A 13,369-nucleotide genomic window follows, 5' to 3' on the forward strand; every position below is an offset into this window, starting at 1 on the left:
CCACTGAGCCATCTATACGTTCATTTATCAGCCCATCCACTTCTTACTCATCCACATTTCCATCTGTGTATCCATTGCATGTCCAGTGTCAGTCTGATCATTCATTGGTCCATTCATTCATCTAGCCATCCATCCATTTATGCATTCTACCATATCAGTTGAATTCTAGGCTTCATGCCCATACGATATGGCTCAGATGGTAAAGCGTCTACCTGCAATGTGGGAGACCTGGGTTCAGTCCCTGGGTTGGGAAGATCCCCTGGAGAAGGAAATGGCAACCCACTCCAGCACTCTTGCCCGGGAAATCCCATGGACACCGGCGAGTGGCAGGCTACAGTCCATGGGGTTGCAAAGAGTCAGACACGACTGACTGGCTAACACACACAGGGCTTATGCTCAGTCCTGGGGAAAGAGAAAGGTGCTGGACAAGACTCCTGCTTCAGGGAGTTCCTGGTCTAGTCTGCAGGGCAGAAGGAAGAATAGAGGTAATTTTTAAATCTTTGGTCTCTGGTAAGCCCACTTCTCCAACTCACTGAGAGCTCACTTTCCTCTCCTGTGTAGTCTTACCCTTTGCTCTAAGTCCCATTCGCACTAACACTGCGTCCTCCCTGTCAGTGGAACCCCAGATACCCGAGTGCTTCTTCACTTGCAGCAAAAGCCAGGGATTCGCAGGCCTGGATTCACCATTAGACTCAACCCACCTACATCTTCACTGATTTTTTGCCTCCACCTTTGGGACTCTCCAAGGAGTTCAGGTCACTGGTCCTCAGGACGCCCTAGGAACCTGACCAAGGCCCCTGCCCAAGAAGAGGGGAGAGGTGGGCTGACTTGGCATCTGTGCCATCCCTGACCCCACTTTCTCATCAAGAAGGCCTCGTCCCCACTGACTGCATGGCTGTGAGGGTGGGCTCTACTGCACGAGAGCCACGTCCTGCTTGATGTGTTCCAGTATTCTTGCCTGGGAAATCCCATGGATAGAGGAGCCTGGCGGGCTACAGGGGTCGTGGGGTCACAAAGGGTCGGACACGAGTGAACGACTGAGCATACACACACACCAGGAGGGAGTGCGTCGCTCTCCTCCATGAGTGCAGACAGCAGACCAGGCCGGCTCTGTCCTCCTGAGCCCTAAGTCTCAAAGGGCCACAGAGAAGTAAGAGACTCCGATGTTCCAAGTCTGGCCAAGCCCAGGGTAAGAAAAGCCCCAGGGTCCCAAATCTCGGGAAACGGGCTGAACTGATTCCTACTTTCTGTGCAGCTCGAGCATCCTGTATCCATTCCCATGTCATCAAGTCCTCCCCATCCTTCCTCCCAATGCCCGTCCTCCCTAAGTGCACCAGAAACCTCTGCCCAAGGCTCGGATTCCAAGGGACCTGCTGAAGTCCTAAGCCTTAGGAATAGCAGGACCCAGCTTCTAAGCAATTCCAAGCAGAGCAGGAACGGGCTGATCATCCACAACCCCAGGAGCTAGCAACTCCTTCAAAGGGGTGAGGCGGAGATAGTTATTTTCTGCATGTCCAGCACTGGGCTGAGTGCCTCCACCCTTGTGATCTCATGGAATGGGGACAATCATCTGTTATCCTGAGGCCCAAGAGGTTGATGACTCGCCCAGGGTCACACAGCTTGTGAGTGGGGAGCTGGGGCCTGGACCTGCTTTCTGGGGCTCTCAGAAGGGCTGGATCCCAGGGCAGGGGAAGGAGGCAGAAGGAAGAGGAGCCAAGTGTGGAACAGACCGGGGGTTCGGGGGGACACAGGGGCCAAGGCAGTCAGAATTGGGGAGGAAGAGAAAGGCAAAAACATAGGAGAAAGAGTCACAGAAGGCGGTAGAGCGGAGTGAGGCGAGAAAGAGCAGGGAGGCTTTGGGGGGACACAGAGGAGGGCGAGAGGGGACAGCGCCGTGGGTTCTGGAAGGCTGCAGGCCCTGAGGAGCCCGCCTCCGTCTTCCTCAGCAGAGGAAAAGGGACCAGAGAGAGTCCGCAGTTTGCTGGAGGTCACCAGGAGCGTCTTGTTGACCCCACAGCTCGAGTTTTTGTGGGCAAGAAATCGGTTTGAGATTAAAAAAACAAAACAAAACACTTAGGTGCTCCAGGGAGTGAGAGGCGAAACTGTTTTTTATTTTTATCTTTTTATTTGTTATTTATTTTTGGCTGTGCTGGGTCTCTGCTGAGGCATGTGGACTCTCTAATTGTGCTGTATGGGCTCAGAGGCCCCACGGCATCATGCAGGATCTCAGCTCCCCAACCGGGGATTGAACTTGTGTCCCCTGCATTGGAAGGCAGACTTTTAACCACTGGACCACCAGGGAAATCCCTGAAACAGTTTTTTAAATTACGTTAATGTTTGAATAGGTAAAGATACACATGGTATGAAATTCAAAAGATAACAAAAGGGGAAATGGTTCTGTTCCCTGTTACCTGATTCTTGGATATTTTTTCTGGAGGAAGTCTAGCAGACAGAAGCACAGAGGCAGATAAACTCTTTTTTTAATTTCACACAGCAAGTAGCACACCAAACACACCATACTTTGGTTGTTTTTCCCCACTAAATCCATGCCCATGCCCACGTATATAGAGCCGTCTTGTTCTTTTTAATGACTATATAGTATTCTACTGTTTGGGTAAACTGTGGTAGCTTCACATCCTGAGAGACCTCATTCATTCAAAACACTGCAGGAAACATTTACGTACAATTTAAAAGATAATTATAAAGCGCACACGTATGTAACCACCATCCAGGTCAAGAAATAAAACACTGTCAGCACTCCAGAAGCTTCCCCCAAATGTCCTGCCTCTCTCTAGAAGGAAGACTATCCTAACTTTTCCAGTAATGATTTCCCTGTTTTCTTTACAGCTTTCCCACTCAAGTAAACATCTCTAACAATACAGTTTTTACCTTAACAGGTTTTAATCTTTATATGAAGAGAATCATGGTGTAAACATTCTTGTTGCACGTAGCTGTTGTCCATTTTCATTGCGTATAGCCTTCCATTGTTGCAAAAAGCTATTTAACCAGTCTCTTACTGATGGATATTCAGGTCATTTCCAGTCTTCTGCTATTACAAATAATACTGCAATAGGCAAAATTTGCTCATTTACGCACACGCAAGTATACGTCTAGGATAAACGCCCCAAAGTTGAAATACTGGGTCAAAGAGTAGTGCTTTTTTTTTTTGCAGGAAAGCTAGAGAGGAGTGTCTCCTGGAATAGTTGGGGGACGATGTGAGTGAAAGTTCATTTCCAGGACTGGCGGGATTGCAGTGCTGGCTCCAGGCGGCAGTCCTCACGCCTTTGCCTCTGCTTGTTTCTAAAAAACATCCTTCATCTGTAAAGAACAAAACCCATGTTTCTGCCTTACACGAAAACCATGTAGGAGAAAGGCCTGCTTCTGCAGAAGCAAATGCTCAAAGGGAGAGACACTACAATGTTACAAAGTCTTTCTCTGTATTTAATTTTCCAAGTCTAATCTTGACAGTTAAGAGACTTGACAGTGCCAAGAAAATCACCACAACCAAGTACAGGCTTGAGTCAAAAATCTTTGTGCACCTCCCTGCAGACACTAATAAATAGTATCAGGAATTACCTAAAATAGAAACAAAAACTCCTTCAATTGTAAGTAATATTGAAAACGCCACAGCTTTCCATCTTAACTCATTGGAAAAGAGACCAGAGAGTTATTTAGATGCTATCAATGCAGGTGCCCAGATAGTTCTTTAATTTTTAAATTTTCATTTTTATTTTTTTATTGAAGTACACAGAAATTTTTGACTTACCTCTTTTGAAGTCAAAAGAGACATTTTTTTTCAGTTGATATATAAGTGATGTATATAACATTTTATTAGTTTTAGCCTGTGTGCTGCATGCATTTTTCACTCTTAAGTAAATAGGTAGATAAACATGGGCTTCCCAGGTGGCTTAGCAGTAAAGAATCTGCCTGCCAATGCAGGAGACACAGGTTTGATCCCTGAGTTGGGAAGATCCCCGGGAGGAGGAAGGGGCAACCCACTCCAGTATTCTTGCCTGGGAAATCCCATGGACAGAGGAGCCTGGTGGGCTACAGTCCATGGGGTTCTCAAAAGAGCCGGACACGACTGAGCGATTAAACAACGAGACGCATGTAGAGATACTGTCGCATTGTCTCGAGTGAAGGTTCCCCCCACTTATCCTCCCACCAGCAGCCAGTGAGATTGCTGTTCCCACCCTCGCTGGACAAGCGGGCGGCCACGCAGGGCTGGGCCCTGCAGAGAGGGCCAGGCGGTCAGGCAGGCCTGGGTGGTGGGGCGCTGGGTGGCCTTTGCCTGCACTGGGCTGGGCGACTGCTGGGATAGGCTGGGTGCTATTGCAATCACAAGGCAGGCAGGCAACAGGAAACACGGGGCCCACGTCCTCGACGCTGAGCGCACATGGGGGAGCGTCGTGGCCCCTTCTCTCGCAGGCCCCTCAACCTCAGCCCCAAAGAGCTCCAGACGCCCTCCACCCTTGCGAGCGACTGGTCCCGACGGGACGCGACGGGGCGCATGGGAGGACTCAGGCCTCGCACAGTGAGCTGGGAAAGGTGACCAGAAAGAGCTGAGCCCGTGTACAGAAATGGCCGTCTTGCAACTTCCTCTCATGGTTGAGACACTGGGAGGGCTCCCTGGGCCCCTCCAAGCTCTGAGCTCCGGTCCGAGCGCTGGGCTGGCTCTGGAGTGTGTTAGGACATCTTACAAATATTTGCTCAGGGCCTCCAAGGGTCAGGCGACCAGACAGGCAAAGGCCCCTGTCCTCCGGGGGCTGATTCTGGAGCAGGCAGGGTTGGTGGGGGGGGGCAGGGGACACACGGAGCAGGGAGGAGGAGGCAAGCGCAGTAGGAAAGGGGATTGCCCAGTTTAGGGCTGCAGCAGTGCGGGGGAGGGGGGCGCATTTGCAGTGTGAAGGGGAGCAGGGCAGGCCTCGTGGAGAAATGGAGCATGGGGTCACTGAACCACCCCTGGGAACAAATGGACGAACCAGCCAAGCAGACACCTGGGAGAAGAGCTCCAGGCGGGGCGGGGGGGACCAGCAAGGGGCCAGTGTGAGCAGAGCCAGGGTGGGAGGGGGAGGAGGTGAGAGGCCTGGGGAGGGGGTGGCGGATGCTGACGAACATTGCGCATCGTGTGGAATACGGTCCTGACTCCGGGAGAATAGGAGCACCACCACAAAGTTCACTTTCTCATTCAGATCTGAAGTTGGGGCTCTTATCATCCCCCCTGGGACAGTGGAGGAAACTGAGGCTCAGAAGGGGGTCCATGACTCAGCCAATCGAGAGACAGGCGAGGCTTAAACCAGGTCTACTGGAGACCCGGGTGGTACCCAGGGCAGGCGCCCATGAAGTGCCAGGGGCCGGCACCAAGGAGACCAGCACCACTGGCTGAGGCCCTCATCGCCCGGCACTAACTCGCCCCACCTCCCATGACCCTGTGAATCTAGTACCAGTACCGTTTTACAGACAAGGGTCACGGGGTGCAGCTGGCAAGGGGGCTGCCCAAGGACACACAGCTGGCCCAGGGGGTGTGTGCGGGTGGCCCTGGGGCATGTGCTTCCGCGGCTGCCTCCATCTCGAGTTTCTCCTGTGGGTGCTTTCCTACCTAAAAGTGCTCCTTAGCTCTGGCTTGTTCACAGGCTGAAGTCCAAAGCTCTGAGTCCTGTGCCGGAGTCCGCCGCCCCCCTCCAACACCCTGGCCAGCCTTTCCCACCCTCCCCCACCCCAAGTGGACCAGCCCTGCCCCCACCTCCAGCCCAAAGACACTACTCAACATTCCCAGAACCTCTTTCTCAATCTCCCACGGCCTTTGCTCACAGTCCCACCCCCTTTTACACTCGAAGGCCTCCTCCATCTTTTTTTTTTCTCCTCCATCTTTTGAGGGCTCCCCTTCTCCAGGCTAAGACGCTCCCTTCCCAGGTCACACCTCCATCTTTCCCCCCGCCCCGCCCTGCTGAGTCTCTCCTGGCACTCTGCACCAGCTCCTGCCCACCTCCCCACTCCCTCCCACACTCCCACCGGCTCCCTGGCCCCAGGGGCTAAGCAGCAGAGATCTTCAGAGTGGCCCGATCTCCCATGCCCTGAATCTCAGCTCTCCCCCCACAACCCCCCTCCACACCCTTGTCTCCTGTTGACCAGGCCTTTCAGACGGGGAGCTCACCTCCTGGCCACATCACTCAGCCTCCGGCACCTCAAACCCACCGCCACCCACAGCGACTTCCTCCTGCTCACCACGGGCAGCACCCGCCCTGCTCGCTCAGTGAGGACAGGAGCCACTCCCCCCCCACTCTGCAAGGCCCCCCCCTCTTCTGTGGAGCCCCCGACACCATCCTCTCCTATCTAGGCACCCCTGGATCCTTCCCTACCACTGGCTGTGTAGCCCCTTCCCCTCCCCGAAGCTCAGAGGCCTCGATTCTGTAGAGGTGCCAACAAGACTCAGCTGCAGCATGGTCCAGAGGGCAGAAAGAGACAATCTGTGTGAGCCTCTCCCTTGTATACAGTAGGCTTTCAATTAGTCCACGTTTCCCTCACTGGCCTCCACAATGCTGAGTGACCCTCGTGGAGGTTAGCGTATGGCTCTAGAGACCTTGATTTCAAATCCTATCCCTGCCCTGTGTTTGCCGTGTGGCTGGGGACAAGTCACTTCTCAGAGACTCGGTATTGTCATCTGTAAAATGGGGGCAACAGCAGGATACACCCCAGGGGGCTAAGAGAATTAGAGACCACACTGGATATGTTTCTATCTGATGCGCACACCCAGCCTCCCTCTGGAGGAGGAAGGCTCGGCCCTGTCTCCAAGGGCTCAGGATCTCTGCGGCCCTCAGTTCCTTGGAAGCTCCCGCCCCCTGGCCTTCCAAAGACTCCTTGGAAAAGCTGAGCAACGTGAGGAGCCAAGAAGCTGTCGGACGAGAGCCTTGAGAGAGCAGCCTCTCGCCCTCCTTTGCCCTGCCTGCCCTTCTCTGCTCCTCCCTGCCTGAGCAACCAGCTCTCGGGAGAAGACTGAGGAGCCCCAGGTCTGGAGTAGGGATGCTGTGGTAGGAAGAGGTTAATCAATACCAAGCTCCTGTCATGGGCCAGTGCGCTAGACATTTACAACAAAGCGCCGGCACAGGGATCGATTTTAATAGATGAGAAATGGGCCTCAGAGCCAACCCTTATACCGCTTCAGGACGGAAAGCAGAAAGAGCCAGAATCAGGGTCGGACCAGGCTTATCTTACTCCACAGTCTGTGCTCTCAGCCCAAAGCTGCCCCAGCGTGTGTGCTGGGAGCCAGCAGGACAGGGGCCTCTGTGCCCGGTGCGTGAGTGGGAGGGTGCTGAGGGGGCCGGTGAGTGAGGTGCTGACTTGATTTCCAGGCTGTGGGATTCCAGGCTAGTCTGAAGCTAGGGGTCCCTAGGCAAGCGCGAGGGGCAAGGAGTAGACAGGCCTGGACCCGGAAGGAGTTAAATGCATAAGGGGCCTGGGTGAATCAGAGGCTCCGCAGGCTGAGATGGAAATTCCCTGTGCATGGCGTGTGGTCACCCAGAAAAGGGAAACGGTGCTTTTCGGAGCAGAGGACGGCGGGGGCTCCAACCCGGGAGCAGATGCCTGCCTGGGTGGGGCTGGCGAGGGCGTCGTGACCAAGGAGGCCTGGCTTCCGGGTGGGAAGAAGGAGGCAAGGAGCCATGAAGCCAGGCCAGGCCTGGTCATTCTGTGGTGTGTCCATGGGCCTTGACAGATGAATAGGAGTTCACCGGGCCCAGAGGAAGAAAGGGCACTTGACTCGAACTGTGGGAAGCACTAGAGCCCAGGCCCAGGGGTGGGACTCAGCATGGAGAGCCCGACTCCCCGGGCTTTTGTTGGGGACCTCTTTCCCATCCCACCCGAGGGACCCCTCCTTGCCCGGAACCACCCATCGCCCTCTCCTGGGTCTCCCGGCCTCAGTCTCCCTTCCAGAGTTCTCGTATCTTGTCACCCATCTGCCTCCCGCACAGGACTGTGGGCAGGCACCATGTCCTGGCTCCAGAGACAGCTTCTGCCTGCTGTGTTTGAGCACTGACAATCCACGGAAGAGGATTCTGACGTTCAGAGAAGTTAGGCGAAATGCAGCCCACTGGCTGGGGCTGAGGGGGATGCGGGAGCCAGGGCTCTGCTTCAGCTGGGACTTGGTGGGACGCATGGAGTGGGGCAGGCAGAGCCTTCTCCTGGGGCCGTGGAGGGGGACCTGGGCCGCTGACGACCAGGTCTGGCAGCTCCAGGGTCCAAGGCCTGCGTCTCCCTCAAGCTTCGGGACAGCCTGGCTTCCTGCCTTGTCCCCGGGGCTGGGAAACTTGTGTCCTCCCTGGGAAGGAGATGGGCGGATGAGATGGAGCCAGAGCCAGTCAGATGGACAGACAAGGGGACTGGGTGTCGGGAAACCCTGACTCCCGGTCCAGACACTTGCCCACTGCATAGCCTGGGACACGCGCCTTGCCCTCTGCGTCCCAGCATCCATTTCTGATGGAGACGGTGGGACAGGCTCTATCTGGGGATGAAAAGAACCGACCCGCTCTGCGCCATCGTGAGAGAGCTTGTTCATGATTTGAAACGAGTGTTCCTTGTGCTGTCTTCTGTCTCTTCCTAGAACAATCCCCCGCTGCAGCGCCAGTCCTGCCTGTGGTTCCCAAGCAGCGTGAGCCGTGGTCTCAGGCCCAGCATCCATCTGTCCCAGCTCAACTCTGCCCCGCAAGAGGGCCTGTGACCCACACCAGCCGGATGAGGGGGCTGAAGCCCATCTCACAGACAGTAGATGGCTGGGGCTTCCCACCCAGAAACAAGCCCCCTGGAAGGCCCCGGGTGCCCCCAGGCCCACTGCAGTGCCCCAGATTCCTTGCCCCCACCATCCCCCCCGGAAAAGGTCAAGGAGCTGCTGGAGCGGCTACCCTCGGGCAGGGCCGAGCAGCGTCATGGCGGCCATCAGGGCTGGAGCTTTTCCAGTCACGAAGGGGAACTGAGAACTGTGGGAATGTGCTTTGGGCAGGCCAGAGTGGGCCGGGCCCTGGTGGGAGGGGGCTGCTCCAAGAAGCCCAGGCTCATGGGGTCCTGGGTGGGGGTGAGGAGTTGAAGGGGACCCCCCCCACCTCCAACCAAGAGGTTGAAGGGCCGGGGACGGGGTGTGTGGGGGTCACTGTGAGGTCCTGGCAGGTTGTCCAGAGAGAGCTGGCCGGGGCAGTGGGAGGTTGGGGAGCTGTGTGGGGAAGGAAAGAGGAAGCCCTGTGGAGCGGGGAGGGGCCGCGGGGATGGAGTGGGGGCCGGGGGGCCTGGAGCCACTCTGGCCGCAGCCACTTCGCTTCTCCCGGTTTCGGTTTGTAAATAGCTGCTGGCTCCGTGCGGGCGGGATGGGTCCTGCCCCTTCTGTGGCCCGTGTCCAGGCAGGTCCAGGTCTGAGCTGCACAGGCTCCCGCCCTGGGTTTGAGGACCCCCCACCGTGGGCATCGAGGCTGGCCCGGCCTTTGGCCTTGATGGGCAGGTTCTGGCGGGCCCAGTTCTGGGCAGCCCCAACCTGTGGTCACTGAGGTAATACAGCTGGGATAGAACTTGATGACTTGGCCAACACTGGGCTTATTTATAACTGGGCCTCCGTGGGCAGAAGAGCAGCTGCGGAGCCGCCAACTCAGCACTTGGGCTGACCCCAGGCACCAAGGCAGGGGACGCGATGGCAGTGGCCAGGCCAGCCTCCCAGCCCCTCAGGCTGAGCACCAGGGTCTTGGGATCCTGGAGGCCTCTCTGGCTGGAACCAGTCCTTGGCCGTCCGCGATGGACAGGCCTTGAGACTGAGGAGAAGCCACTCAGGAAGTGGGCCCCTCAGAACCTCTTGGGCCGAGTGGGGTGGCTGAACTCAGTCAGTGGACCGGTCAATTCCCCCAGGGGCACCCAGGCCTCGGCCTTCCTGCAAAGAAATTCTTCCTCCAGACGTCAGATGCTGTCAGCAATCTCCACAAGCAGCCAAGTCATCTGCCCTCCCCTTCTTGCAAGAGCAGCTTGAAAACAAAACAAAACACATTCGGGGAAAAGGCAATGCCAAGTTCCCGACCCCTGGCCCTGGTGGTGGAACCTCCAGGCACCTGATGCCTGGAGAAGGCTCTGGGCCCTCCCGAGGCCCACGTGTCACGCCACACAGGCACCCACCTCCTTGCCAGACAGACGAGAAGGGCTGGCCCTGCCCCTAGCCCTACTCGTCTTTCTCCTGAGAAAGAATGTGAGGGCGTACCAGACCCTTTCCTAACATTTGTAGGAATACAGAGGATCCGGAGATCTTTCTCCCGCTCGGAATCCTTCCGAGTCAACCTTGTCTGCCACCATTCTCGGTCTGTCCCATCCACAGCCTGTCTCCCTAACCTGGTGCTGGCCTTTCCCGGCCTCCACACCTCAATTGGAAGTCTGGTTCCCCCAGCAGCTGTGCTCTCCCCTGCCCCTGTCTCTCCAAATCCCTCTCTGTCCAGGCCTATGCCAAGCCCCACCTTGGAGGGTCCCAGTCTCAGGGCCCATCTTGTCCTCAAAGCTGAGGCTCTTGGGATGGAAAATATCAAGGAAGGTCAGAATTGGGCCTGAAATGCGTGAGGGATTTTAGACTCTGAGTACCATGATCACCTCACGTGAAAGAGGAAACCAAGGCCTGGGGTGGGTCAGGGATGGCCAGAGGCACTCAGAGAACAAAGGACAGAGCTGGGACCAGAGCTCCGGTCCCTGGACCTCGGACCCTCTGGACCACCTGCTCGGCCTCGGGCAGCCCTGCCTGGCCCCTTCCTCTTGGCAGAAGCTGTTGGGGACGGGAGGCATGGGGGCCCTGGGGTTGGGGGGCCATCTACTGCCCGGGTCGGGGCCTGGGGTGCGGGCCCACTCAGGCCCCTCTGGGCAGGGTCGGCGCGCCGCCCTGCCTGGAGCCACCCCGGCTGCAGCTGCCCCTGTTTCCACATCGGCAGCAGCAAGTCCGGCGCCTGAGAAAACAGGAAGCGCCCAGTCACCACAGGAAGCGTGTGTGCGCAGCCTCCCCGCCCCCGGGCCATTGCAAAATGCCAACAGCCCGGTTACCACAGTCACCACACCGCGGCAGCCGGGACGCTCCGCCGCCAGGTCCGCCCCGGGGGCCGGGCCGTCGGACTTCAGCCCTCACCTGCCTGGCCCCGGCCTCGGCCGATGTCCAACGGGGGCAGGGGGGCGGCCTCGAGGAGCCGGAGGCCTGGGCTTCGGGCCTCCCCCCTTCCTCTGGGTGCTCAGCCCCATCCCCCAGAGGCGGCTGAACCAGGCCCCCTCTGGCCATCGAGAAATCAGAATATGGGGTCAGGGGTCACAGAGAAGCCGCCTCTCCGGCCTAAGGGTTAGCGCGGGAGGACTATTTGATGGCCTTCGACCTGACCGGGCTCCATCCGCCAGCCTCCCGAGGCCGCGGCCTCAGAGCCCGCCACCCCCACAGCCCCTGGGAGCTGTCTGCCGTCAACTCCACACCTGCCACACCCTCTCGGCCCGGCCCCAGCCCTTCCCGACCGAGACTGAGCCCGCCCCTGGGGTCCTGCCCCCGGGCCAGCCTTGGGGGGGCCGGGAGCGGGGGTGGGAGTCGGGGCCTCTCCTCGTCCGCCCTACCTGCTCCGACTCACCTCTCCTTTACGGCTCCCGGCGCCGGGGCTCACCCTTTGGAAGGAGATGGGAGTCCCGCAGGGCCTGCACTGCTCCAGCCCCGCGGACAGCAAGGAAAAGAGAAGAGAGCAGAGCATTTCATGGCTATAATAAATCAAAGGGGGAAGTCGGAGCAGGAGAAATAAGAAACTTCCCTACCCTGGGCACAGGGACCTGCCAGGCGGCAGCCCCCGGCACCCCACGGCTTTCCCTCCTCCTCCCTGCATCCCTGGCGGGGGGTGGGGGGCCGGATAGGGTGTCTTTTCCCCTAGGCCGAGGTACCCCACCTGCCCGGAGGTCCCCTGGGAACCCTGAAGGCCCAGGCTCAGCACTGGGCCTCAGTTTCCTCCAAATGGGCATGGGGAGATTCAACAAGGCTGTTCCTCTGAGGAGGCAAGGGCTTAGACTGCCCTACATAGACAGCTGAAGATGGGTAGGGACCCTCTGGACAAGGACCCTCAGGGCGTGAAGGGGCGGGGGCGGGGTGGGGGGGTGAAGCATCTGAGAAGTCCCAGTGGGACGGCTGGGCTGGGCTGGACAAACGTCTGTGAAAGGAGACGGGAGAGTCAAAGCAAGAGGCAGGAGCACAGAGTGGAGGTGGGGAGAGCCCTAGACTGTGACAACAGGCAGGACTGTGACCTCAACTCTGTCCCTGCACTTTCTCAAACCAGACCAGGGGCCCAGGGCCTGGGGTCCACAGGGCAGGCCCCAGATACACGCAGTCACTCAAGACATCACGTCTTCCGGAGTGTCCACGCAGGTAGAAAATGAGAGTAGAAACTGATCTTTTTAAAATTGTGCGTGGGGTGGGGGAGCCCACCTTTTTAACAGGATACAAATCTGTATGAATTTTTAAGACAAGAAGAAGGAATTTCAGAAATACGTTGGCTAGTTTTGGCCCTGTTGTGAGCGACGCCTCCAGCTTCCCCCGCTGTTGGGGTATCTTTACTGGAACCCTGCTGAGAAGGCAGGCTCACTCCCCTTTACTCCAGGGGTCTCTGCTCTCACTCAGAGCAAATGCTTTGGGCCCCACCTGGGCTCCCAGCCCCCAGGGTCTCCCCGCAATATCTCCTGAACAGCTGGCAGCCTAGAGCTCGGAGTCCTAGGAGACAGCAGCAGGGCCCAGGATCCCTCTGCGCCTCTGAGATCACGCTGCTTCACTCACAACCTCGTCGGGCAGATAAGATAAGAAAGTGGCTGTGACTGTTGGAGAGTCCGGGCTGCAGAGCCAGACAGATTGGGGAGCCTGCAGTGTGTGACCCTAGGCAAGTGATCTCGCCTCTTGGAGCCTTGGTTTCCCCACTGGGGAAAGGCCTCACTTGAAAGCCGGTAATGTAGGACAAAGGAGATCATGGTCTGGGGCCTCACGGTGACCGTGTGGCCAGCAGCGCACAGCGACCGCCTCCTCCCAGAAGCCCCCACTTCCTCCCTCCTTTCCCTTTCACCTGCCTGAGAACCTCTGCTCCCTGCTCTTCTCTGCACGCCCAGGGCCCCTGACCTCCCTCTGACCTGTCCTGATCTGGGAGAGTACCGGAGCTGGGGTTCCCAGCCCTACCCCAAGGCACTACATCTGTGAGGCGAGGTCCTTGGACGCTCAACTCTTGCCCTGGCAGGACTCCCCACGTCTACTCACACACTTCCTGCCCTCCCAAGATACCACCTTTAATCCCCAGACAGCCACACTGTTTGAACAACGGGTAGTGTTCACCAGGCACTCTGTGCACACCACATCTTGTAATCCTTG

General features: G+C 57.5%; 1 protein-coding gene across 2 annotated transcripts; it reads right to left on the reverse strand.

The window, feature by feature from the left end:
- Positions 1-1,799: 1,799 nt before the first annotated feature.
- LOC104990353 lies at positions 1,800-11,773 on the reverse strand. Of its 2 annotated transcripts, none has more exons than XR_825509.1 (2): positions 11,607-11,773; positions 1,800-3,318 (listed from the first exon to the last, which is right to left on the reverse strand). XR_825509.1 is itself a non-coding variant. In XM_010842401.1 (2 exons), exons 1-2 carry the CDS (start codon positions 11,721-11,723, stop codon positions 7,724-7,726), a joined length of 708 nt encoding a protein of 235 aa, XP_010840703.1. In that variant the 5' UTR covers positions 11,724-11,773; the 3' UTR covers positions 4,048-7,723. The 2 variants fall into 2 exon arrangements, 1 of the variants encoding a protein (XP_010840703.1); XM_010842401.1 differs by lacking the exon at positions 1,800-3,318 and adding an exon at positions 4,048-8,314.
- Between the last annotated feature and the right edge of the window lie 1,596 nt (positions 11,774-13,369).

Source organism: Bison bison, unplaced genomic scaffold (genome assembly GCF_000754665.1).
Source record: "Bison bison bison isolate TAMUID 2011002044 unplaced genomic scaffold, Bison_UMD1.0 scf7180017864178, whole genome shotgun sequence".
NCBI lineage: Eukaryota > Metazoa > Chordata > Mammalia > Artiodactyla > Bovidae > Bison > Bison bison.